Raw genomic sequence first — 27,515 nt, 5'->3', positions numbered from 1 at the left:
TACCTGGATAACCTCAGCTCTGGTGTTGTAGTTTGGACACAGAGGTCTATGTTTATGAAGGGGAGAAACTGAGATAGACAGAGAACGTGCACTGATTTTGTGAGCCTGTGTGATTAGGTACAACAGGGAAAGATTTATTTCCTTCTTTATTTCTCTTGAACACGTAAAACTCAATTGTGGCTACAGCTGGGGAGCCACACCTGGACCCTGCGGGACGTGCGTGAAATCATTTCTCTATTCCTGCAATTTACTGTAATGCCTTGCAGATGGCAAAGTGCATGTGTGTGTTGCATGTAATAACTCCTACAGTAGGAGCAGAAGGAGAAGGAGAAAGGCATGAGACTTTGTGGAGACCGCTATCAAAAGGTAAACTGTACAAAACACATAAGCATGGCTCAACAAGTGGAAAAGAACTAACGTGTCCCTTGTCCAGAGGATAGGGTAAGGGGTGGGGGGTGGGAGGGGGGGTTCAGGAGACACAAGCGGCCGCCTCGGGGCCTGGTTGTTGAATATTTTTCTTGTTGGAGTCTACGCCTTCAGCACAGGGGTTGGCAAAAAAATTGTCCTGGTTTCAATTATTATCTTTTTCAATTTCTTGTCGACATGTGGAAAGAACAGAAGCTCGGCATGAACGCGTGGGTCAAACTTATACAAATATTAAAGCACTGTACACAAGAGGCTTCAGGTTTCTGGTTAATTCTGTGACATGTGGCTAAAAGTACACATTGGAGGTGACACAGTTCTTGAAAGCTATCACCTTACTGCACCTTGTTGGGACTGGCTGACATTGAAATAGGCTGCCAGCTGCCGACGGGTAGTTTGTCACTGGATTCGGAAGTATTCAATAGCTTTCTAAGCTTGAAGATGGCTCTGTGAATGAAGTGACCATATGTACTAATGTGCACTGCACGTAGACTGTGGAGGCAATGAACAGTTCCTCATATGTCAATGGAAAATTAAAGTGTGTGAACAGAAAAGATTTATTCATAAATTGATAGATCTTCCCATCTTTTTTAATCATATTACTTAACCACAAATGTCTACTATGCCATGTATTTTAGTTTAAAAGGTATGTTTTTGTTTGATTTGGTGTGATCCGGTCCCAAGATTTGCCTTGTCAAAGTGTCTGTAAGCATAATGTTGAAGCCTCTCAACTTGCTTATTTTTCCTGCAGAGAAGCTGATTAAAATGCATACTTCAAAATGCAAAGCAAGGTAGTAAATAAACAGTCAAATAAACAGTACAAATGAAATGTATGTGACCTTTCTGAACAGTAACACATGAAACCAGTAATGTCTCTAGCTTAAAACAGGTCGTGCAGGTAGGCATTAAGATATAGCAAACTAAAAGGAGGCTGGAATTTCTCTCCTCAGCACTCAGCCAAGTTGCAAGGTGAGTTGCTCGCTGTTCTCCGGTCTGTGCAGGAGTGCGTTCTGCTCGGTGCGCCTCGCCCCTCCCATCCCTCTGCTTAAACTCTCCTCTGTGCTCACCACCAATAAAGCGCTTTTTGTCCAGGCAGTCAGCACGAGCATTCCTTGACGTGGAGGTCGGTGTATCTCTCCAAGGATTTGATGAAGACCGTTCTTTCTAAGTTTATTACGTTCACAGAAACTTTTTTTTAAAGGCGCGCGCACACGGGAAAAACAAGATTGTATCGGTGAACTGCTCCGCTTGGATAAAGGCACAAGCGCGACTGCGCTCACAACTTTACTTCTTCGAAGTTCAGGGTAAGAGATTCCTGCTTTAACTGATAAAATAAGCAAAAACATGTGTCATACTTGTTGGTCTCTAACGCTTGCAACAGGATCAAGACGTGCGTAAAGACGCGTAAACAGGGTTATGTTGACAAATGCGGTTGGGTGATGTATAAGAACATTTTTAAAAGCCTAGATTAACTGCGCTAATTAACTGAATTTTTTTTGTGTAAAATCCAAACTCTTTGTCAGGTTTATGTCATGTTTTAACTATAAGCCACCGCTGATCGGAGTTCATTTATTTAAGTTGTGTTTGTGTCCTGTGCGACAACTCCCTTAACGAAAACTCACCAGTATAATCCAACAGAGACTCACTGCGTTTCTGTTCTGCTCAACAGTAAGTTGAACAATATTATAAAAACGTTTTGTTTTTTTTTGCTTTTAACGTACAGCGTGTCACTGTAAGAATAGTAAAAATATAGCATCCCTGCAAAATGCAACAACAACAAAAAAAACTAAAATGAATCAACATGATCGCTCCAGTGACTTATTGGATGCAACAGGTTTTTATTGGTGATGTGGGCGCCATTAATGCTTCAGATCACCAAACACTGACAATAAAACAGTATTTGCGAAATGCGTAAAACGCGAGCGTGTCGGGGCGGTAATAAGGCGGGCTGGTGTGGGACCGCAGGACGCCGTGCAGCAAGCAGGGGCCGAGCCGAGTGTCTAGACCACACTGAGCCGTGTTCACCGCAGAGGAAAAGCTGTTTTTGGACCCACACTGGGCAACGTCCCACAACATAAAGTTCAGTAGGACACAAGCGTTGAAATGGTTATGATACGCGGGGGTCAGACAATGCAAAGTCAATTCATTAAGTATTTTATCAGCATGAGGTTAAAACCAGATTATCTTGACAACATTTCGACTGCATCATATCTGGAGACAAGTGGAGGGTGATATTGTCAAGGTTGATATATGGTACCAATAAATCATTACTGCAACATACTGTGGATCACAGCTTCCATCTGTTATTTTAACGTTTTCTGACACTTTTCTGGCAGTTTTGGAGGATCACTGTAAATGCTAAATTGTAGGAAATAGAATAAAAACAAATCTTGGGGAATTCATGACACTACTAAATAATCTGCAACACCATATGATGGATGGAAGACAAGGAAATGAATAAAGCACTGTCGTGCCAAGTTTCAGTCACAAGCATAATTGGTGCCACCCTACTATATTAAAAATGCCTATCAACAGTTGCTACTGTTATAAAGATTACTCCATAACGTCATTATTATAATAAATAAGATGGTCTACTTTGATTAAAGTATGAACAAGTTCCAGAGCCGGATTTAATCAATCATTAGATTTTAAGATGAAGGCGGTGCAGTGGAGAGGCAGATGAATGAAACACTGGCTCAGATGTGAAAAAAGATACAAGCAGAAATTAGAGAGACATCACTTTCCTTCAGCATGTGTGCAGCAGAGCAATGAGCGATGAGGTCAAATTCCTGAAAGATTAAATCTCTAAATGACCATCTCCACCAATAAACTAACATCCAATAGAGTGACATGACTCAACACGTTTAGACCAATCGCTTTTGCACAAAGTAGAGTTATAAAGTACTGCATCTGTATGTATACTCCAGATAATATCATCTAATCTTTCCAAATATTATGCCAATATATACTTTGATTCTCTGAGAGGGATCTTTAAAGAAGGAGCCTTATTGTGTCTCAAAAAGGTTTTTTAAATACATTTTCTTACAATCATGTGTTTGTTGCTGCAAAAAAATGTGATCACAGTCCTTGTGTAATAGGTAATCTCACTGTGTTAAAGTAACAGTTAACAGTGAAATGCCATGATTATTATGTAAAAGATACAGAACCAACCAGAAGCCCCAAGACCCAACTGGGAATCAGTGATCATAATATAACTAGGTTACTACATTCTATATATGCTTTTTGTCTGAGATGCTTAATTCATGTAAGAACAGTCTTCTGACCACCGTCCCTCCAGCTTTCAGTGAGATTACCATCTTTTACACAGCCCCCACAAACAGGCACGGAAAATCGCCTAATCTTTCCTAGGGGCAAAACAGGCTGCGTAAATTACACCAATAGCTCCGCTATTAACCCCTTCCCTTGTTTCCTCGCCATATGTTTCCTCACAGGCTGTCATTATGCTATAGGAGAAGCTACTGTGTCATTGACAGTATATAATGGTGGTAATTGATTTATATTAGGCTACCAGACACAGCAGAGCAGCCACAGGATGCCAATTATTGTTCACTAATGTGGAGAACTTTTAGGCTACTATGATGCACAGATTGTAACACTTACAGCACAAGAGAGCGGTTGTGCCAGTCTAGTTATTTTCTGATGTAGAACTCACTGCTTTCTGCACCACTCTCTACACAGCAGCCTGTTTTGTTTGTACAGTCGCTTGTTGACACTGACACACTTCACACTGCTGAGAGAGAGAGACTGAAAGTCTGAGGGCATAAACAATGTAGGCCGATTTGAGGAGAGAACAAGGGAGAAGGAGTAAATGAGGAGGATAAAAGTTCCTCTCTTTACCTGTGATGTGAAATTAAAGACACAGCTTGTCAAAATATTAGTTGCATAACATATGGCCACGCTTTGGTGATAAAATGTGCATTGTGTGTGCTGGTGTGAGCATTAAGTGAGACACATATGCACACTGGGTGGATTATCCCTGCCCCATGGGACATTTCTTGCCCTTAAATGTAGTTCTGTGGACAGGAATCATGACTAAGGCGAAGGAGTTCTCATAAAACCCAATTTAAGCAATCAACAGGCCTGCTCTCACACCACTGTGACTAATGTTGAAACCGCACTACCCATCCGGGATCTGCTTACCAACACTGTGTCAGCCTGTACTTTTATTTTATTTTTTTACAAAATAAAAGACTTTTATCTGTGCCAAAGAGCTCGGGTGAAAAGAGCACTGATGTCTAAATCTTCTGCTGACGATGATTGACAGTTGTGTTCTTTCATTTATGTTGAGACATGACTAAAGATCTGCTGGCCATCTTACAGGAGCTTGTGATGCGTGTAAATTTACTTGTCAACACAACACAGTTCATTACACTGAGTGTTGCCACTCTTTTTTCTCCAAACTGGAGGGATTTTCACTTGTGCTTCATATCGCCAGAGCTCAGTTTTATGCCAATTAGGGGCAGTGCCTGAAGCATCTTACCCTCTGCATCAGAGGGATTAGAGGGGTTAAAAGTCAGGTGCTGAGGCGAGGAGGCCTGGGGAAGGGAGGAGAGGAGGGATATGGGGAGGTGGATATAGAAGAGGACTACTGTAGAGTGGGGCACTCACACTGCAGGCAGAGGGAGGAAAGTCGACAGGGCAGAAAGTTGGAATAAATTTGTGAACGTGTGTGTGTGTGTGTGTGTGTGTGTGTGTGTGTATATGTGTGTGTGTGTGTGTGTGTGTGTGTGTGTGTGTGTGCGTGTGTGTGTGTGTGTGTGTGTGTGAGAAAGTGAGGGCTCATCACAATTAGCAAGGAGTCTGCGTGAGTGAGAGAATTCAAGATCACAAATCTTTCCTCCGTCAGAGTTTAAGGCTTCAGCATGCCCCTCGTCAGGTGCTGCGCAGCAGGGGGGCCTTCCCTGGTTGACAACCAAGAGCCCCTCTCGCAAAGAGGCGTCTTAAATAAAACCCCCGGCTTCAAGGGCCTCAGCCTCACACATCAATGCTGACCCAGCGGTATGCGGAGGCAAACCCCAGCCTGTGGGCCTGCCAAACTAAATTGAAGAAGAGCTTGCCGATGCAGCCAAATGATGCGTTCAGAAGAACCACTTCAAAACCTTGCATAAATATACACACACATGCGAAGGGATCTGAGGGCTTTGGAGTGCCCCAGCTTGAGCGCAAACCCCAAATAACTGCCATCCTCTATGTCCACAGACACACACATGCTCACTGTCAGATTTTACCTATTTGTCTATCCCTAAATCAAACGAATCAAAGAAACTACTCTCTCAAGCTTTACATTAAATGATGATATTTTTTTAACCTTCTCACTCTGGTTGGAAAATCTGCGAAAAACGAAAAAAATCCCCCAAATTCCTAAACTAACTCCTGTGAAGGATTGAGGGAAAGGAGCAGAGTGAGAGACAGATGGAGAATGAGAGAGGATGAGAGGGAGGATGCTCATCCCAGAAAGTCACCACAAATTGCTGCATTTCAGTGGGCCTGTAAAAAAAAAGAAGAGAAACAGCTCTTAATCTAAGGTTGTAATTACCTCTGGCCAGCACTGTAATTAGGAAATGAGCCTTGAACCAGATCTTGCTGGGCAAGAGCAAAGCAAGGGCAGACACACACACACACACACACACACACTTTGAGAGGAAGGTCAAATATTTAACCTCTGACTTGAACATTAACATTTTACTGACTCAGGTCTTTGTGAGACCTTCTTCATCACAAAGTGGTGACATTCAGACACACTCTCATGTACAGTAGGCACGTCGTGCATACAAGACAACACGTACGCACAGAGCCGCTCTCTCGCATTACATCATTTGACGTTGCGTTCTCTGGTCCACTTTTGCTTAATGTCTATTTCTGTCCTAGCAAGGGACACAAATAGTGTTGTTATCTGCTGCTGTCCGCACCGTGAGAGAGCAAGAGGCAGCCTGAGAGAGAAAATCAGTGCATGTATACGTGCAAATGCCTACATGTGTGCATCCGAATGCCACTGTGTAACAGCCCCAATCTAAATCACTCAACGCTGCAATTAACAGCCAAACGGTTGTGACAGTGCCACAAGTCACAGCTTGTCAATGGTGTACATATTCAAAATACAAGAAGCACAGTAAATCTTTTCTCTTTTTATTCCACCAGTCCTCTGCAGGTTTAGGGTTTGGACTGATGTTTGGAGCTATAATTTGGACAAATTGTTTGCAGTTTTAGATAATGCCACTACAAAGTCGGTTCCAACATTAATGCCAGACTGCTCAGCTCTGTTCTGCTTTGGGAGATGGGGGAAGAAAAAGGGAGTGACGCAGAGAGAAAAGGAGAAACAGAGTATAGGAGAAGAGTAGGAGAAGGATGAGGCGATATTTATGTTTAACAGATGAACACAGAGGAAGAAAGAAAATTATAGTGGACAGAAAGGCTGAAAAGCATCAGTCCTCTAAAAAAGGGAATGACAAAAATAGCTCCTTCAAAAGAGAATAAATACGAAAGTAAACCAATAATGGTGAAAAGAGAGAACACGAGGAACTGGCAGGTTAAAAGATACTACCAATGATTTGGCATTGCGCAGTCTGTACAAATTAAAGACCAAATGTCTCATGGAAAGATGTGGAGAAGGCGGCCTCAGCTATTACGGCATACCAAGACAGGGATATTGTTGTAGAGTTTTGTCTTTTAAAAAAGAGCTACAGTCATTCATGAAGCTAAGCGGTAAAGATGATTTGCATCTATTTTGAGTGCCGAGTTCCATTTTGAAAGCTAAATATTTACAGTGCAGTGGAGGGATTGTCTGAGAGGTGACCCCCCCAGGAAACTGGATCACACAGTAGTTACACACAGAATATGCTCAGTCACCCCTAACCTGTACAGATTAGTGAAATGTATGCAAATAACCCCAAATTATGCAAAGAAAAAACATGCACAAAAGCCTCTGTGCAGCAGAGCAAAACACCCCACAGACAAGTAAACACACGGATGCAGAGGGGAGCAAAGGCCTTGCAGCAGGTCAGCGAGGCAAACCGAGCCCCAGACTGTGACAGATTATTTTCAGATTTAAACACTGCACTCTGTATGTGGAAGCGAATGTGAGCCGCAGGGTGACTCAGAGAGGGTATATGCAAAGTGAAGTGAGGTTTCAGGTGTTACTCATGTCACACAGGTACACACGTGGTTTGTTCCTCTGTTTACTGCCGTCACAGACTGTTTGACTCAGAGCTTAGCTACTGTATATATGGCTTCAAAACACTGCTTAGCAGAAACATTCTGGAAGAGTGAGTCCTCCAGTGTATTTAGTATAAATAGGTGTGTAGTTAAGAGTTTGTCTGTGCTGTAGAAATGGGAGAGATACTGTGTGCATCTCACCTAATTATCTCCAAAACGGTTTTATGACTATGCCTTAAATCAATTAAATTAGAAAGAAATGTGGGAGCTGCTCTTGGCCAAACGTCTCCCTATAATAAAACATTGATCAAGTGGTCACTTTGTGTTTCCCAAAACCAACTGATAATTATGATCCCATTACCACGCTCAAAAATAACATTCAATACTAGTTATTACTGTATTCATTCAAAGCAACCAACACATGGACACACGCACAAACCATTCTGTGGTCATAGATTATGAGATGCTAATTAACAAAAACACTCCGGCTAAAATAAAAGCTGGTCTTGGCTTTAATTAAAAAACTGAGGGCCTGTGCCACAAGGTTAGCTTGTCTCTCTCTCTCTCACACACACACACACACACACACACACACACAATTTAGTGAAGTAAAAACTGCTTTGAAATACTAATGCAGTAAAATCGTTAAATGCAATCAAATGTTTGACTTTGTAGGAAAAGTCAGTATAATTACAAACTACATTTAAGCCCTCCTGAGGCAACATCTTCATAAACAGTGTGAGATGGTTAATCTTGCAGATCATACCAGAAACTGTGCTATAAACACAGTACAACACACACACACACACACACACACACACTCTTGGGCCACGGCTGATACTACAGGACAAGGAGCTGACAGAGTGGAGAGTGGTCGGCCTGCATTCTTCCTCTCACACTCTGTCCTTCTCTTATGCTGCCACACGGCCTGCCAGCGCTCAGCACGCTCCCGCACACAGCTGGAATCCAACCAATTAACAGGAAAAAAACTTCCTGTTTTGCTTGCGGACCATTAACAATGCATGACAGGGGAGGCTGGATTCCAAATAAGTGGAGAGAGAGAAAGAAAAAAAAAATGCAACATATTTGGCTAATAGGTACAACCCTTGTGTTGTTTCCAGGAAAAGAAGACCTTTAACCAAGAAAAGTGGAGCGAGAATAGAGGAGGAAGCTTCTTCACTGGGTGAGTTTTATTAGTAATCTGTGTCATTATGAATAAGATGTGGCCGGTTACCAATATAACCTAGTGTTAACATCAGGAATAAGTTTGCATCATAATCCAAAAAAAACTAAAACGGTTGTTTAGTGTAGTATGTATAGAATACAGAAGCAATGATGCGTCATAACAACACAATGCTTTGAATATTTCCATCTAGAAACCTAAATCACACACTGTTGGCGGACCGAATTGTGTTAACTGTAACACCCTGCTTCCTCAATAGGGTTCATTCACTCAACTCTGAGCCTTTCTACAAGACTGGCAGGAGAACAAGAGCAGCTCTCTTAAAAAACACACACACACACACACACACACACACACACACACACACACACACACACACACACACACACACACACACACACACACACACACACACACACACACAGGATGCAGGAAAAACCGGAGCTGAGACATTTAATAGAGTGAGGTTGTGTAGGTTTACAGAGAGAGGGAAAAGGAAAGGAGGTTTTGGAGTTTATCATGCCTGTCTGGTTGCTGAAGTTATGGCAGAAATGGGTAGCATGTAGACTTCTCAGTAACCTTGTAAACATCTACAGTTTGTATGTGTAAAATGTAGAACTCAGCTGTTTTATTTTTTTTTTAATTAACCTATATATTCGTTACCTGTTTTTAAAGATTTATGTCTTCAGTAGGAAGAGGGGGCATGAGCTGCTCAGTATGTAGTCTCTCTACGGAAAAAGAAGTTCGAAATATTGTTTCTGTTGCAAATACTTTTTAAAGGTCACATGTTGTATGTTTAAGAGATACATAACCAGAACTTAGTTTGAACAATAATAACCAATACTAATAAACCCCTATATATGCTGGGGTCCGGGAAAACTGTCCCTCTGATTTTCTTTTCTACTTAACACACACACACACACACACACATCTCTCCTGCCCCCTACCCTCTGTCCAGCCTCATTTCTGTGTTGTGCTAGTTGTCAATGAGCTGTGACAGAAACTGTGTAGGCTTGTACAGACACAACTTTCTTGCTGTATATGATTTGCTTTTTCAATGCCAACATACACACTGGCTCTGTTTTTGCCTTAATCCTGGAGTTTCTACTACAAAGCAGGTACACACTACAATGAATTACAGCACATCCTATTTGTGTGTCTTACCTGCCTCTTTTCCTGTGTGCTGAATACGTATCGTTGTCACACCTTATGTACAGTATTCAATTCAATTCAATTTTATTTATAGTATCAAATCATAACAAGAGTTATCTCGAGACACTTTACAGATAGAGTAGGTCTAGACCACACTCTATAAAGCCCCAACAATTCCAATAGTTCCCCCAAGAGCAAGCATTAGCAGTGGCTATTGCGACAGTGGCGAGGAAAACCTCCCTTTTAGGAAGAAACCTCGGCAGATCCAGACTCTTGGTGGGCGGTTGGGGTTATGATGGTACAGGATGTAGCGTAGCGATGTAGCGTGGCACAGTATGTATTTGAATATGTAGTAAAACATGACAGCGTGCATGTGTCGAGGCTCTGAATCTAAGCCAAATGTCTGGCCTGTTTCCCATTAATGCAACCTGTAGCTGTGTGTTAAACCTTCAGACGTGAAGGTTAAAAACAGCATAAACACAACTTCCCCCACTCAGTCCGTTGCTCATTAACGCTCCGCCACCATGGCGACTGTGTATAATTGTTGGTTAATAATGTTAATATTTCAATCTAAAAGCAAACATGGAAGCGCAAACAAGGGTGCTCCATGATACGCACGCACGCACGCACGCACACACACACACACACACACACACACACACACACAGAGAGCATTGTTCTGTGTTACAGGTCAGCTCAGGAATCTACTCACTTAATAACGCATATGAACGGATGTAAAAGCAAACAAACTGCTCTTTATATAGACAAATTGCTATTCACTGCTACAATAACAACAGCATCATTCCTTCCCTCGCTCTTTCTGCGCGTGGCAGTCTGACAGGTCGTCTCAGGCTCTTTGTATATGACTAACCCATAGGGCACAGACATACAGACACAATTCCTGTCCACTGAAGGCATAGATCTCCCTCCTAACCAGTGGAGGTTTGCATGTTTTATCCCTTTTAGTACGAATCACATATACTTTACATCACTGTTCATTATTCTACAAACCCTTCTGCTGTGTTTTTAGTCATTTGAATATGTTTTTTCTACCATTCCAGACATCCACTGGTTTTCATTAATTTCCATACAGTATAAAAACCTACTGATAGACTGTTGAAACTTGCTTGATTTGTAAACACAAAGTCTGCATTGATTTCTGTCCAAATTAAACCATTGTTACGAGGTAATACAGTGCAGTATTTTTAAATCAAACTGAACTTAACCTGCATTACCACACAGTAGCAATGTGACAAATGTGAATCCACACCGGTTCTGTGTGATGGATTACACAAGTTTCATGAGTCCGCTTATACATAGAAATGAATGGAAACCAGCAGCTGTCTGCAATGGCAAATAAAAAGTTACATCCAAAAGTAGAAAAACTTGTAAATTAACATTCTCAATTATACATAATCTATAGTTTAAGAGCTAAAACGTGATAAACGGGGGCACTATGTGGAATAAATGGACACAATAGGCCTGGGGTGGAGTTTGTGTTTGTTTAGTGTATTTCTCTGTATGATTGTGTATGTTTTAATGGAATAGCCTCTCCATGCAGATCATACATCATAAGCAGATCATGCTGCTAAGATGTGGCAATAAGAAGGAGTTCATATTGTCTTGATTTCGATGCTCTTCTATGAAATGCACAAGCAGTGCGCTGGATTGTTGCATTCAGCAGATTTAAGCAGTCCGTGTACTGACAGCCTAAAAGGAAAAGGAGGTTACAGAGGGCTCCCTTGTTTATTCCTCCAGTTCTGTCACTACCCACCTCCTCATTCTTCTCCCTCACCTTTTTTGTTCTGACTATGATGAATCTTCTGCGCACCTGCAGGCAAATTGTAGAGTGGGGTGGGGTCAATGTTGATGTCTTAATAGACTGTTGCTGACGGGTGTCCTTACACTCGCTAAGCTGGTAGGGCTTACCTGTTTAATCAGTGGAGTATGCAGGTGAATGTGATAATCAAACTAGGGATTAAAAGACTGATGTTGGCTGATGGGGTCCTGTCATTTATCTGTGAAATGTTACGATAACAACATTGAGAGAGGCATTCAGTGTCAGACCTAGTTCACAGTGGAAAATGAGAATTCAATAGGAAGCATAAGGAAATAACTGTTCCCCAGCTATGCAAAATATACAAGTGAATGACACAGTTAATCAAACCAGATGCGTGTCTGAGAAGCCACTTTGAATACCTAACTCTGAATACCTAAAAGAAGCAGTCGTAGCAGTACTGTAATGTCAACTGTCTTCAGGAGGTACAGGCAGGGCAAATGAGGCCATGGGGGAGAGGCATGTCAGTGTGATGGGGGCAGGGGAACTGTTCTGCTTGATTGCTGGTTTGTCAGCCATTTCTCCCGGTGCTGGCACAGTAACAACACAGGCAGCAGTTTCACAACAAATTCCTTTGTGACATCAGCAGCAGTGATCTCCAGTTCACATTTATCTTGTGTGTGTGGCACATGTCTGATGTTTTTTTATTAGGAGGAAAAAGCCTGCAGGCCAGAAAGACAAGAAAAATCACAAACGGTAATTCTTAGAAAAAGAGGGGGTGTGAGGCTGGGGCCTTGATAAACAGGTAGCACTGTACAATGCCTGCCTTCAAATGAAGGTTGTGGTATAGACAAAAATTGGGAAAGTTCCACTTTCCACGGATTTCCAGTACATGTACTACTGAATATGGACATGGCTCAATTCATCCATGACAACATGGACTACCAAACTTGTCATGAGGAATTGTGAACAACAAACTCATTTGTCAAGAGTCAGTTCATTAAATAAATCACTTGCTTTCTTCCCCTACCTGACATAACAATGGTCTTTATTGCCATAGATGTTAACTAAATCTCACACTAAGAGGATGTGCTCTGTAAGCTGCAAATATGAACTTCTTTCATTCTTTCTTGAGATTGACAAATTGAGAGCTGGCTGGATGTAGAAAGAGTAAAATATAACTAATGATATGTACGTCTTGACCTTTAGATATCTGCACAGTCCAATTGAAAGACTGTCCTGTGCTAATGAGTTGTGAGTTTGTATTTCCAAGTCTACAAGTTTCTATGCTGAACTGCAGTTTAACAGGGTAAATAAGTTGATATTTACCTGTCAGACCTATAGCACTGCCCTAAGTTTCTGTTTACCAACCCATTACTTTAGCCTTGAGCTCTAACAAGATCCTTAGCCTAATGAACATTTTGACAGCTACATAGTTGCAACGAGGCCCTGCAGGGCTGTTCATCAGATTCCAATCATACTCTTGCCAGCTACATGAACAAACCTGAGACAAAGGAAAGCGGTGAGCAGAGGAGCAAGGGTATCACAGGGTGACAAGGTGAAGACAGTAATTTTAGAAATAGTTGCGCAATGTGTCAAATAAGAGTGGCACCTGTTAGAGGTCCAGGGCGCTTCCATACACGTTAAACGTCAGTGCTTTGGCAGAAATGCAGTCAAACTATTCTGTAGAATCAGTCGAGACCTATTTCACTTCCTGGAATCCAGAGGAGATACTCAGATTAAGTGTCAATAGTATGTTCAAGTGGAAAGATGATACACACAGACAGACGAGCAGACAGGCCGACGGACAATATGTGAGCGCTTCCTCAGCGAGTACGTGTGACACTGTTGTCTAACAAGGATAGTCAGCCTGCCAGTCAGCCGGTCCGACAGTCAGTCAGTCTGCCTGCCAGCCTGCCTGCCGTCTGACTCATACACACCCTCTGATTTAGAACTCTTACACAGCGCTGTTGCAACAAAGGACAAAGGAAAGAAACTGCAACATCCAGCGCGGTCCGTCCCTTGATCTTTAATACAACCGGAATAACAATGATAGTTTAAGGATGCTGTCCAAAGACGTCCTGACAATGAGAGAAATACTTCCACCTTTTTTTATCAGTGATATAAAAAAAGGTGCACATTTCCAAGCTTGAAGAAATAAACATTTTGTATTTCACATCAGGTAGCTAAAGATCAGGTGGCCAGGTGACAAACTAGCATTGCAGTCATGTTGGAGCTGGAAAGAATGTCAGAGGGGTAGGCAAAGTGTGCACATCACTCCGGGGTTGTGGCTGGCTGACTGATAAAACAGGTCCATCCAGCCACTTCTAACCACACACACACACACACACACACACACACACACACACACTGCGTGTCACTATCTTTGTGGGGACCTGCCATTGACATAATGCATCCCATAGCCCCACTTTAACCATCACAACTAAATGCCTAACCTTAACCCTTACCCTAACCCTAACCCTAACCTAATTCTAACCCTAATCCTAAAACCAAGTCTTAACCCTCAAAAAGCCCTTTAAAGTTGTGGGGTCCAGCATTTTGGCCCCACAAAGCTGTCCGGACCACACAAGTATACTGTATTCCCCATTTTGAACCCCACGAATATAGTTAAACAAGAAAACACACACACACACACACACACACACACACACACACACACACACACACACACAGTCCCTGCTCAAGGCCAGGTTCTCTCAGGGGTTATGAGGACTGTTAAAAGGAGTCTTTTTGAGATGTCCCTTGTTGCCTGAGATCAGTTCGCTTTGAGTGTCCGCATCAGGAGGACAAAGCTCTGGACATCACTGCTCCCAGGGTCAGTGAGCCAGACAGTACAATGAAGTTTTGATTCTGGGAGGAGGTGTGCAGAGGATATGAAGGCACAAGCCAAGGCCTGGAGAGAGTCCAGCTTTGTGACACTAGGATGTCATATTTACCGCTTCCTGGTGATGTGGTCCTTTTGGACTCATCAGATAGTGACTTCTGCAGTGGTGTGGTTTGCTGCTGTGTCTGAGAATTCCTTGTAAGTGTTACTTACTTGGCAATAAATACAATTCCGATTCTAACAAAAGTGAAGATAAACAGAGAGCAAGAGGGAGTAAGAGACAGAGTAAGTTAGGCAAAAATGTGTTGTTTGTGTCTCTGTGCCACTCAGCTGTGAGTGATTCAAGCCAGGTCAAAGACTCAGCAGAGTATTGGGTTCATGTCACCGACAGCATAAAGGAGGCACAAGATTGACAAAAGCTGTTGGTGCAAAAACCACAGAGAAATAAGAAAACAGATGAGGGCCCATGTTGTCAGTGGTGCACTAGCAATACTTTGTGCCTTGTGTAATGTGAGAGTCCTGTGGTGAAGATGTCAGACAGATGCGATGTGACTGTGACCTAAATGACTGTCCCGAGAGGTCACAGGGCAGGGCGCACTGATAAAAGACGTGTGTCAGTGTTGTCACTGGGCAAAACAAGAGGACACTGTGTGTAAACTGATAGAGAGAGAGAAGGGGAGAAGAAGAGAGTCTACATCAGCTAGTGCATCCTGCGTTTCCCCTAATGTGTGCCTTTATAAAAACAAAATCAAGTCTAGCATCTACTACATCCGTAATATCCTTTGGCAATAAAACAAAAGGAAATGGTCCACATTTCCTTTTAGAACTCATAGTGCCTGACCTCTTTGCTTAAAAGCTCAGAGGAGGCAGAGCGAAAGGGCAGACTTGCTCTTGCAGAGTCCCAGTTCTGGTCTAGTCTGGCTGCCCAGCTGCCCATGTCAGCCTGCTTCCGTTTCCCTCTCGCCTGCTCTCTGCTCAGAGGCAATACTGTGCAGCCGGCAAAGGCTGGAGCTTTTGGCGCAGGTCGCATCATTTACTCAGACACACTCCAGAGGTTTTGGATTTCATGTTGCCCTGGAGGAGTGAAGAAAGCACCTGTTGTGGAAATGGCGACCAGAAAGCTTCAGGTGTACTTGTGTGTAACCAGAGCTGGGTGTATGCCCGTGTCAAACAGGGCCCGTTATCTGTGTTGTCTGAGGACACAGAATACTGAGCAGCAGTGGAAACATTAATCTGAGCTTGGCCTCTGATCTCAAGGAGTCGCTCTCTGCCTCACAGGCTTTGTTGTCGTTTAGACTGATGCTATTTGACCAGATGAACTATGCAGAGGAATGACTGTTTGGCTATAGGTTTTTCTTTTTTTCTCTTTTGTGTTAATATTTTACAATCAAAGATTTTTTTAGCACAAATGGAAACGCAAATTCTAACTACTGACTTGCATCAAAAAAACAAACACAGAGTTGACCCGTATCCCTCCTAGTGCAGCTATAGGACATATAGGATATATATACACTGTTTTTGAGAGTTTTACTATTTCACTACCCTCCCATTCAACCCTGGACTGTATATTATGCTCTCTTTCAAGTCCTCCAGCTGCAGGCGCTAATGGTAGGGCTTCACACTGTCCTTATAAGCAGGCCTGGTCAAAAGCATAAATTCTGAGATGAAAAGGTTCGCCTTTCACACCAATGATAAGCTGTTTTACAACTCATTTAGATGTGCAGAATGTATGGGCAAACAGCATAGAATGAAGGAAGGCATAAGAAAACTAAAGTCTATAACTAGGAGGCAGCCCAACAGGAACCTGCCTGTTAAATGGCTGTTTGTTGTTATTTAAAACAACAACCTTTAGACATCAATCAGCACTGGAACAGCTGATGCATGATGGATGTGACTATTACAGGGTATTTTCTTGTATTCAGGATGAAATCAGTTGGAAACCTTTGTTTGTGCAGCACATTGTAAGTATATTCTCTTGTGTCCCCTAATCCCCCCTCATACCACTACAAAGCATAGCAATGATATTGTGGCTTCAAGATGAGTATTGCCAGTGACAGACATACAACTATTATCCTTTCATTCCACATCCTCCTCTCCTCTGTCTGTGTTTGTATTCTGATCGTGATGCAAGTGCACAGTGAGTAGAGCATATTTTTTGGAATATTGTCTTTCTTTTTTAAAAAGGCTATTACTGGCATGACATAAATTGTATGCAGCCAAGCCTTGACGTGCGGACACCTAATCTGTTGGGTCTATTCACAAATGTGAGCATCTTAGATATACGGTATTTGAGCTCTAAAATAGACAGATGCAGTTTACTTTGACAGGACAAAAGACAAACAGCCATTAGCTTTTGCTTGATCAGATTTATTTTCAGTATAAATAAAGGAAAATCAATCTGCTTTCCTAGTATGCTGTCACAACACCTGAGCGCCCCTAAATGGAAAACCTTGGACGAGGATGACGCCAACATGTTTCCGCCTCTAAACATGCCTTCCTTTCTAATTCATACTATGCATATTTGCTTACATTATTTTCAACAACAGCAATGAAGCACTACAATAGAGATGCATTAGCACATACCCCTTTAACAAATACTTCACAGCATTACATGCATACCAACAGACTTCGATTAACATAGCTGACATTTTCAAACTCATAGTTGTGTTACGTGTTTCTGCACAAGCTTTCTCTCCTGCGCTACTTCTTTAGTTATCTTTTCATCTTCCGATTTTCTACACAACTCTTGTTGTTCTGCCCCAATTCTCTTTTGACCCCTTTGTCATGTTGACAGATAACCCCCACTTGATTGTAGATAACAGGGTCCAGCTGTGGCAAGGATGTTACTGGCAGTAGAAAGGCACAGGAATATGGGAGTCTGTGTTAGGAGGAGTGATCCTTTGTCTTCTCATAGGGTCAGGGTTTAATAGATAAAGTCCCAGAAGAGAAGAGGCCTTTTTAATGGGAGTATGCACTCTGTAGTGTGCAGCCTTATTCCCTTACTGTGACTTGGCGTACATAGTGCCCCCCTGTAGTCTCTGGCCCGGCCTGCTGAATTATGCCAGTGCACAGAGAGCTGCGGCTCCACCACACCCATACACACAACGCAATTTTCTTCTCCCTCTTGTACCCTTCATTGCCCCTTAGTGTTGGCCTTTAGCTCTGAAGATAAGGGCTCTTGACGCTTGGCCTGCCGGGATTTAATTGCTGAAGCCCACTTCACCCTCCCAAAGCCAGGCCTTTTCCACCTCTCCACCCCGGTGCCTCTACTGACAGAAACCTGCTTTTGTCTCTGCTGTTCGCCTGCTTTTGTTTTCTTTTCCTACTCATCTCAGACAGAAAAAAAAGCGAAAAGAAGTGAGCCGAGGGAGAGAGAAAATGCTTTTCTTCCTTTTGCCCCTTCTTATTGCCTCTTTAATTTTTCTTTTTTTAAAAAGGGACTGACCATGTATTTCACTTAGTGTTGCGCAAGGACGTTCCCATGCTTCTCAGTATTTTCTCCTTACCGTTTCTGCCCCTCGGGTGATTCCACATACTCATCAGCCAACACGTTTTATTCTAATACAACCTATAAACCTAGACTCAAGCATAAAGAAAAAACACATGAAAAAACAATTGTTATATAAAATATCAGGTCACAAAGATGTTTGAACTCCCATTCATATAAGCAGCATCATAATTCATCCAATCCATTGTCCGTTTATAAACCCCAAAAGACTCCCTCTTAATCTTAAAATGCCAAACAAGTGAGACAGACAAGCTCACTTTTTCAAACTCAGCTGCTGCCTGTCTCAGGAATGTCTCAACAAGCGCGCAGGGGAGAGAAAAGGAAATTACAACTCAAGAGATGAGGAGGAAGGCAAGAAGGGAAAGGGGGGGGGGGGGGGATGACAAGCCTGTCTTTCTACTACCTCTCTCGGACCCTCCACCTGCTCTCACTTCAAAACACTTAAGTTAAAGCCACACAGCACACCAGTATGTGGATCCATGCTGTTGTGACGCCACAATTGCGCCTTATCTTACCCACTAATAAGACCTGCATATGTCACTCGTATCCAGAAAGAAAGAAAACAGGAGAATCCAACCCGAGCCAAGCTTCAATTTATCTGTGATCTGGCAGAATTTACTGACTAAACCCTTCCTCATCCACATCCAACACAGTTTCTCCTCCACGGAGTTATCAGATGTGCCTGGCCCAGTTTGGAATGAGGAACACTTAAATAAACATTCTGCCCCAGGGAGTTACATTAGAATCACCACGTTGAGTTTCTAAGAAAAATATTCTTAGTTTTATCTTGCTCTCCTCTCATTGCTGCCTTGATGTTGTGTATGTTCTGGCACCGGACCCTTATAGCTGTCTCTTTCCCCGATATAATGTACCAAAGTTTCTCTATCTCCGGAAGGAATTCAGACACATACATGTATGATACGCCTCTTAGATGAACAGTAAAGTGCATGCAGCGTTTGTTCTGAACAGGCACCACATAAAGTATGTGTGTACACTCTCTTTGACACACACACACACACACACACACACACACAGTAACCTGTAATGCTGCACCCCACACACAGTGATGATATGAAAACCTAAGACCATCTGCATACGCTCCAGCTGCTGCTTGATTCTCCCTAACCCCTTCATCTCCTGTTTATCTTCCCAAATCCTTTTGTATTCCCTTGTTCTGTACACATACGCAGCACGGCAGCCTCATTTTCTCTCATCATGATCACTTCTGAGCCCTGTAATGAAACCTGCCTTTTTCTCTGTGACTATTTTTTAAAGGTTTTGGCCATCCTATGAACTTATGAATGTAGTTATTATTGATTAATACAATTAAACATTTTATTTTCAACAGGAGGAGATCAAATGTTCTTACTTTGGACTTCTCCTCAGCCACTGAAGCATGACCCCAAAAATCTGTATACATGTATTTACTCACCTGTTAAATTGAATTCCCCCAAGCGCTGTGTGTAAATTATGGGTTAACTGCAACCCTTAACCTCTGCTGCCCATTCAGCTGTAGCCGACAGCAAACTGTCGCCATCAGATGTTTCGTTACTTTCCAGACAAGATTTTCCATAAACAGTTGCAACACTAAGCGGGTCCAACCTTTCTGCATGGCTGCCAAAGTTCAGGTGTTTTTTCTGTGCTGTCTGCAGGTGCTGACTCTGAAAATTAGTTAACTGCTTTGTTCAATCAAGCCTTGAGGTTTGAGTAGGGTCATGTTATTGACGTCTGGCTGCACAGAATAACATTTCTGCCCTGTCTAGAAGAGTTACCTGAATAATAAGAGTAATGTGTTGGCAGTGGGGTTCAGGCGAATGCCATGATTGCTTTTAGTTTATACACTGGAGAAGGAAAAATAAGACATCAGGGAATCTTTCCAAGGCGGTTGCGATTTCAAGGGTGGAGCGAAAAGAAAAGTATGCTGAAAGAGATGGAAAATAAATGCCATAGCTGTGGTGTGATGAGATGATACCCTTCCTCCGCCTCTCTGATGCACCCCCTTAAAACCCTTGATCTCTCCAAGTTCTGACATTCAAGGCAGTGATTTTTTTGGAAAGAAAATGTTTAATTTAATGTGAAAGGAAAGACCAGTGAATGGATTTTAAAAAGGACAAATTATTTAAGTTGGCAGCAGCACTGATGCTACTGTAACATACACTTAGATTAAGGTAAAAAAAAAAAAAAAAAAGAATTATTAACAGAGGACAGAGAAAGCAGTTTTCAGCTGTTTTCACCAATGAGTAAATGAAACAAAACTACAGCAGTGTTGAAATAGATGAGAAAAATATATGCATTTTTTTCCCAACATGTATGATCGCTGACCACAACACACTGAGATTCTGGTATAAACAAGAAGAGATCTTGAGAGAGCAACTATGCTTCCAGAGCCTGATACAATGTTTGTATATTTAATATATGAGCTATGCAATATATATATATATATATATATATATATATATATATATATATATATAGCTGTAACTTTAGAGGAAACAAACATAGTTCTCAGATAGAAAAGGAAATGAGAAAAAGCAATTTCTTGTGCAATGGGCCCCAACCCTAAATAAAGCAGTGTAAGAACAGAATGTTCTCACAGTATGTGTTCCATCTGTATAAAACTAAGTCACACATACTTGGCTTCTCATTCAGGTATTTGTGCAGTGAAGACATCAACAACTGCACCATTTAAGGCCCTGAAGTAAGCTCCCTCAAGCATTCAAGTTGAAGAACATACAGTGCTTGTGGGCATCATAAATGTTCAGAAAGGTTTTGAATTCTTAAACCATTCACTACTAATACCTAACAATAACTAAAATAATTGCTGGACACCAGGGCAACATTGAGTGTATTTAAGCAAATCAGGCCAGGGTGGCTCTGGTTAAGGATTATGGACAAAGAAGTGCTTTCTATTGACTCCCTGTAGAGTAAAAAAAGACAAAAAGCTGTCTAAAGAGAAATGGTTAACAGATAGAGATGTTGCCTCTTCCCCCCCAAGGCCGTCTCACTCGATAGCAGAGGATGATTAACTGCCACACAGACTCTTGTCGGCAACTAGTTTCTTCTTTATCTCCCCTCATTCCTTTCTACTTTCATCATCTCTTCCTCCTTTTCAGCCCTTTCAAATACTGTGTTGACGCTCTACCGGGGCTCAGGTGAAATGGGCTTAAATCACAGTAACATATCTTTCTGATGATCCAGTACTCTTGTTAGTCTATATAGTGTATATTACACCCAGTATTGCAGACAATTCTCTGGCAAGCAGCACTGGCCGTCAGTCTGCATAATGACATCATAGAAAGCGTGTGTTATTTATATTACTACGGTCAGGGAAGCAGCTCTGGGCTATCAGTGAAGCTCCTCTCCAAGTTTAGAACGCCACAAAGTAAATCATCCACAGATGCATGGCCACGTGCAGCATGGCAGACATGCAGCCAAACAAAGTTGACATGGTATGGTTATATGAAACTGGAGATACAAGTGCAGTGTTTATGGTGAATCATTGAGAGGGCATGTGTGAAGCAGTGTCTCTGGAGAGACAGAAAAACATTCAAAGCTACTCCATGTTTTCACTTTGATACATCATCTCAGAAACAAAACAAGTTGGATTTGTTCATTGCTGCTGTGTCTGCGTGTTTCATAGGCTATGAAGTCTGTCATAAACATAGGGAGAACGGTTAACTGACCCCAGTACAACCACAGTAAATGCAGTACAGTAAATAGCAGTGGGTGGGCAGTTTGCAAATAGAAACCCTTCGATTTACAAACACCAGCACACATATTATCATATATATATACTGTATATATGTGCATTTGTGGCTGTGTATGGGCTCGTGCACACACACATGCACACATAGCCATCTGTAGGATCATTAGAGGAAAACAAATGTTTTGGCATCCTGCAATACTCTCTATTACACAGATCATTGCAGGAAGAATGTGGCACTCCTTAGCCAGAAAAGCGTGGCAAGACGCCACTATGTCAACTTTTCCCTGAAGTTAGCAGAAAACTCCCTCTAAAGCCTGAGGTCACGACTACGGTCCTATTGTTTGAGAGACCTTGTGACAAAAGATTGCCTTTGATCACTGGCTATGCATAGTTAGACCTTTGATAGTAATCTCACCCTTTGAAACACATTATAAACCCACACAGTGAATCAATAGCTGACCAAGGCTGGTTTAAAAACTAGAGACGATATAGGGAGAAAATATGCTTTCTTAAAGAATTTCAACATTTTGCTATATCTGTCCCACATTTCTTGGTGCAACAGCTGGATGCTTCTAAACTCAAACATGGCCCTTGCAACATTGTGCGTTGTATCCTGTTTACAATCGGCATTTACTGTATATTTCTCTGAATGATTATGCAGTTCATTGACAGTTTATATGTTCTTTTGTTTTAGGCTGAGCATGGAGAGACAAAGAGTCTCCACCATGAAGGTCTTTCTCACTCCGCTGATGCCCTTTCTACTCTTCCTCATCCTTCCTGATGGCACCTTGTCCAGCGACTGCCCAGAGGACTGCTCCTGTTCCACGCCAGAATCCATCTTATGTTTCCAGAGACGCTCCTCTACTATCCCCAAGGGAGTGCCCCCATCCACAAAAAGTCTCTACCTCTTTGCCAACGGCATTGAGGGCTTGACAACTGAGGACTTTGATGGTCTGGAGAACCTAGAGATGCTGGACCTCAGTCAAAACAAATTGACAGAACTTACTGATAGGGTGTTTGAACCTTTGACCTCTTTGAAGAACCTGGACTTGTCATCCAACCAGATCACCCACATTTCAGAGGAATGCTTCCAGGGTATGGCACTGCTTGAGCGCCTTTATTTGTATAGTAATCATATCGAGACCATCCACCCTGCAGCCTTTAATGGATTAGAGCACTTGCTGGAACTCAAACTGCAGGGCAACCAGTTGACATCCCTGCCTGCGCTCTCAATGCCCCGACTACTGCTGCTGGACCTTCGCTTTAATGTCTTACCCACCTTGGGTCCTTCAGACCTCCAGACCCCAAACCTGGAGTCACTCAAATTGGGTGGTGTGGGGCTCTCCAACCTGAATAAGGAGCTTATGGGTAATCTAAAGAACCTCCATGAACTGGACATCTCAGGAAACCAACTCAAGTCCTTCCCATCAGCGCTAAAGGAGACCCAGGGGCTGATTCACCTCAGCCTGGCTGGAAACCCGATGGGTCCTCTTAAGGTTCAGGACCTGCAGAACCTTGGAGAGCTGCAAGAGTTGGACATTAGTAGCCTCAGTTTGCAGGGCCTCCCTGAAGAGTTTTCCCAGCTCTTACCCCACCTCAGAAAGCTCACAGTAGCAGAGAACCCATTCAACTGTCTCTGTACATTAGCATGGTTCCCAAGATGGCTGAGAGCCCAGAGCATCACCCTGGAGAGAACAGAGGAGACCCGCTGCCATTTCCCACCTATCAATGCTGGAAAGGTAATGGAAAGACTGGAGCACAGGGATTTTGGCTGTCCTACTACAACTACAGTCACCACTAGTACTGTCAAAACTACTACTACCCTGCCTGTTCCTGTCACCACCCTCCCGAGTACTACTGGAGCTATTCCAGTCCCCAGGGCCAGTGACGACCCCACTAACAAAGAGAATACATTTCCCCTACCCCCTGTCCCCGCATCCCCAAGTAGCAGCAGCATGGACCCAGATGGGGAGCAGCATTTCTGTCCCCCTCACACCTGTCTGAATGGGGGTACTTGTCGTTTGGACCAGCATGGTCAGGTAGAATGTACCTGTCCACATGGCACCTCTGGCATGTATTGTGAAGTCCAAAACCATCACCCACCTTCACCGCGTGAAGCTGACATCCCCATGCCAACGGTCAGTGTAGATGCACCACACATCAGCTCACATCAAGCAACCACAACCTCAGTCCTGCTGGACCTCCACCGCTACGTTGAAATGCGGCCTTACATCCGTGGAATCCGCCTGACCTACCGCAATCTCTCTGGGCCAGACCGCAGGCCGATTCAACTCAGCCTGCCAGCATCCTTCCAAGAGTACAGACTCAGAGGCCTGAAGCCCAACTCCACCTATACTGTGTGTGCCAGTCCACTAGGTGCCCCTAGTGGCATAGACAGGGTCTGTACTGAGGCTCATACGGCTGCTGAAAGCGTCAGGGGCCATGATGCACAATTTGATGACCAGAGGCTGACCACGATGCTGGTGCCTGCAATTGCCATCTTGCTACTGCTGGTACTGATAGCAATAGCAGTGGGAGTGGTATGCTATCTTCGCAAGAAGAGGGCCAACGGCCACCTGGACCTAGACTGTGAGCCCTCCCAGGTAGAGTTAGATGGAGTGAAGGCTGATATGGACAATGGGGCACTGCCTCAAAAACAGCCCCAACTTATGGTCCCTGAACCTGTTGTTCAGAATGGCAATCTGGAATATGAGGTGTTGCTACTACAGGATCACTGTACATCAAATAACAATATGACTTCACACAAGCCTTCCTACTTTTGACACCTGGCTTTGATTACACAGACCTAAATGAGGATTTTAACTATTCAGCTCTGTTTTCCCCACTGGTAAAAGAGCAGCAGAACAGCAAATGCTGTTGTGAAAGTGGAGGACACAGTATCAACCAGCCAACAAACGAAGGAGAAACTGGACATATATTTAACTCAAGGCCCCTTGGTTGTCTAAGTAGACATTAAACAAGTTCAAAAACATTGGTCTGGACTTTAAAAAGCATTGAAAGTGCCTCTACTCCATTTACATGCTGTATCCTGCTTCAATAATATTTCTTCATTCACATTGCTGGAATGGCAACCTCTCAGCTCACATGAGTTGATGCTGGGACTGATGGTGTGTTGTCATTGGCTGAAACCTAGGGTTAAGGGACATACTAACCTCAAGCCCTCCTTTATCTGTTCATAAAGGAGAGTGCACTGAAATGGGGTTGTGCTGCACTTTCCCCATCACAACAGCCCAACTAAACACTATCAGCAATTGTTTTTGCTGCATGTTGTAACTCCTCAGTACTACCCCAAAAGGGATCAGTGCTTGCTGTGAATGACATTTAAGACACCAAATGAAGTTGTGCAGAGAAAAAAAGCTTCGTTCTTGTATTGTTTTATTTGTCTCTAAAACACTTTTTTGTTTTGTATGTATGTTTTTTTTTATACCTGTGTCTTTATGTTAATTTGTATTGTGCAACATTGTGACTGTTAACAGCCCTTTATACCCTCCACCCCCACCTCTTGTGACTAACAGACAAAACAGCAGATTAAAATCTTTGAAGATTAAAATTCGTTTGGTACCAGCAAAGTCAATCAAAGGGCTTTGTCCCCAGAATGTCAGACAGTCTAAGTAGATGTGAGTCTGGACAGGCTCAAGACTAAATCCCCCTTCTCCAACTGAAGCCCTCAGTCTGCTTTGCCATCACAAAGGAAGAAGGTAAGCAGGATTACAAAAAGGTACTGTACAGAGAGAAGCAGTTGACTGAACCCCTTCTGTTTCAGTGCTGCACTGAGTTTCAACCAGTGTAGAGCTTGCCTTAATTACAGTAAGCACTCACATGACTATACTAAAGCAAAGGAGAACTTCAGAGACATTATTTATTATTTATATTCCCTGGAAGGGAAACTCAGTTGTATCCCTCAACCACAATTCACATACACCATACTACTTGGCCAGGCCCACAACAAGCAAAGCAAATAGTGGTTGTGTATTGTGTTTCCCTTGAGTAAAAATAGCCTGCTTGGTATAATGCTGTGCACAATTTCTCTTTGGGAAGAAGGGTCCCAGTTTTGCTCACTTGCACCTAACCAGACTATGGAAAAGCCAGATGCACAAGAGAAGCATACTCTATAGTGTTTATATTGTTTTGTGGAGGACAACGTGGGAGATCCACAGGAAGGTTATGCAGACACAGAGTGGTGAGATCTGTGAGGGCAAAGGACTCAAAGTAGCCATTAGTGTGTGTGTGTGTGTGTGTGTGTGTGTGTGTGTGTGTGTGTGTGTGTGTGTGTGTGTGTGTGTGTGTGTGTGTGTGTGTGTGTGTGTGTCTGTTTGCTTGCATGTAGATCTGTCAACTTCAGTTATAATGCAAGTATGTGTTCTGTCTTGTGCAAAGACCTGCAGACATCAAGCTACTATCAGTAACCCCCCTCTATTTGCCTGCATGGCTAGGAGTACATTAAGCCCCAAACAACACTACCTTTAGGCAAACACACCAAAGACACAAATGTGAATGTCTGTAATGTTACCTACCTACAGTATTCCCATCACAAAATTAACAGTTCCCTGCTGACAAGATGCCTCGAGAACCCTCACAAAAACAATCAAGCAATGTAACTGGAATTACTGTCTGTAAAATAGAATACATTGAAGATAACCAAAAGTATTTTCGATGTGATTGTTCATTTTTCCCTGTTTATTTTGGGAAGCTCTTTGTTGTCATTTATTTTATTTTTTTTTATTCTGTAAACATATTTGTGAAAAAAAGTGATGTTATCATTAAATGAATATCCAAAAATGAACCAGACGAGTTGTCTTTTTTGTAGTTTCCACCTTTTGCTTGTTAGAGGAAGGATTAGATTGAAAGGCAAAGGGGGGATTATGTTTGTTATTAACTTCCCTTTTAAGCCATCACTCAATAGGGTGAGGGGAGAGATCACAGGAGGGGGAGTCCAGGAAAGAGAAAGAGAAACAGAAGGGAACAAAGTGCAGGTATAATTATGCTGGATATTATAATCACCCACACATTAGTCAATGCATGTGTACATGTGCTTGTGTATTTGTGCAAATTCATTTCAATAGTGAAACGGTGCCAAGCATCTACATGGACATTCATGTGAGTGTATGTCAGACTCTCGCTCCCTCTTTAATGTCTGTACAGCCTCATAACAAAACTAAAGTCTACAGAGATATTATCTATCTATCTATCTATCTATCTATCTATCTATCTATCTATCTATCTATCTATCTATATATATATATATATATATATATATATATATATATATATATATATCTATATATATATATATATATATTCTTTGAGCTAAATGCTAACATCTGCATGCTAACATGCTCACAATGACAATGCTAACATGCTGATGTAAAGCAGGTAAAATGCTTGAATGTACAAAGAACATTTCATGGCAAGCCATCCACAAATGTCATCAAAGACATTAAGATTAATCATCTAGGAACCATAAATGGACAGTTGTCAAGATACTTCAGTAAAAAACAAAAATGTCAACCTCATGGTGGCGCGGATGGAAATATCAGAGGAGCACCAAAGTTAGTAGGATTCATCCTCTGGGCACCGTGAATGTCTGTACAAAATGTCATGGCAATCTAGCCTAGAAATCTAGACGCACCCTAGTGGCAGCAAATGTCATTTTGCCAATGTAAGCTTTTCTTTGAGAAAAGAACAAAGAACGGCACTGAAGTCATTCTTAAAAAAAGGAAGATGTGT

The 27,515-nt window shown here is 42.4% G+C and overlaps 2 protein-coding genes across 3 annotated transcripts in view; one reads left to right on the top strand and one right to left on the bottom strand.

The window, feature by feature from the left end:
* Nucleotides 1–27,515, bottom strand: part of coro7 (coronin 7) — a 116,748-nt gene that overhangs the window by 28,568 nt on the left and 60,665 nt on the right. The gene's annotated exons all lie outside the window — the stretch shown is intronic.
* Nucleotides 1,402–26,571, top strand: vasnb (vasorin b). Its single transcript, XM_031312418.2, has 3 exons — nt 1,402–1,727; nt 8,718–8,779; nt 22,462–26,571. Exon 3 carries the CDS (start codon nt 22,469–22,471, stop codon nt 24,548–24,550), a length of 2,082 nt encoding a protein of 693 aa, XP_031168278.1. The 5' UTR covers nt 1,402–1,727; nt 8,718–8,779; nt 22,462–22,468; the 3' UTR covers nt 24,551–26,571.

Source organism: Sander lucioperca, chromosome 21, assembly GCF_008315115.2.
Source record: "Sander lucioperca isolate FBNREF2018 chromosome 21, SLUC_FBN_1.2, whole genome shotgun sequence".
NCBI lineage: Eukaryota > Metazoa > Chordata > Actinopteri > Perciformes > Percidae > Sander > Sander lucioperca.
The sequence above is the reverse complement of the archived record's forward strand: the minus strand, read 5'-3'. Positions and strand labels throughout refer to the sequence as shown.

What these genes read in the sequence shown, in the direction of transcription:
- vasnb (XM_031312418.2), top strand. Translation starts at nt 22,469, where the DNA reads ATGGAGAGACAAAGAGTCTCCACCATGAAGGTCTTTCTCACTCCGCTG.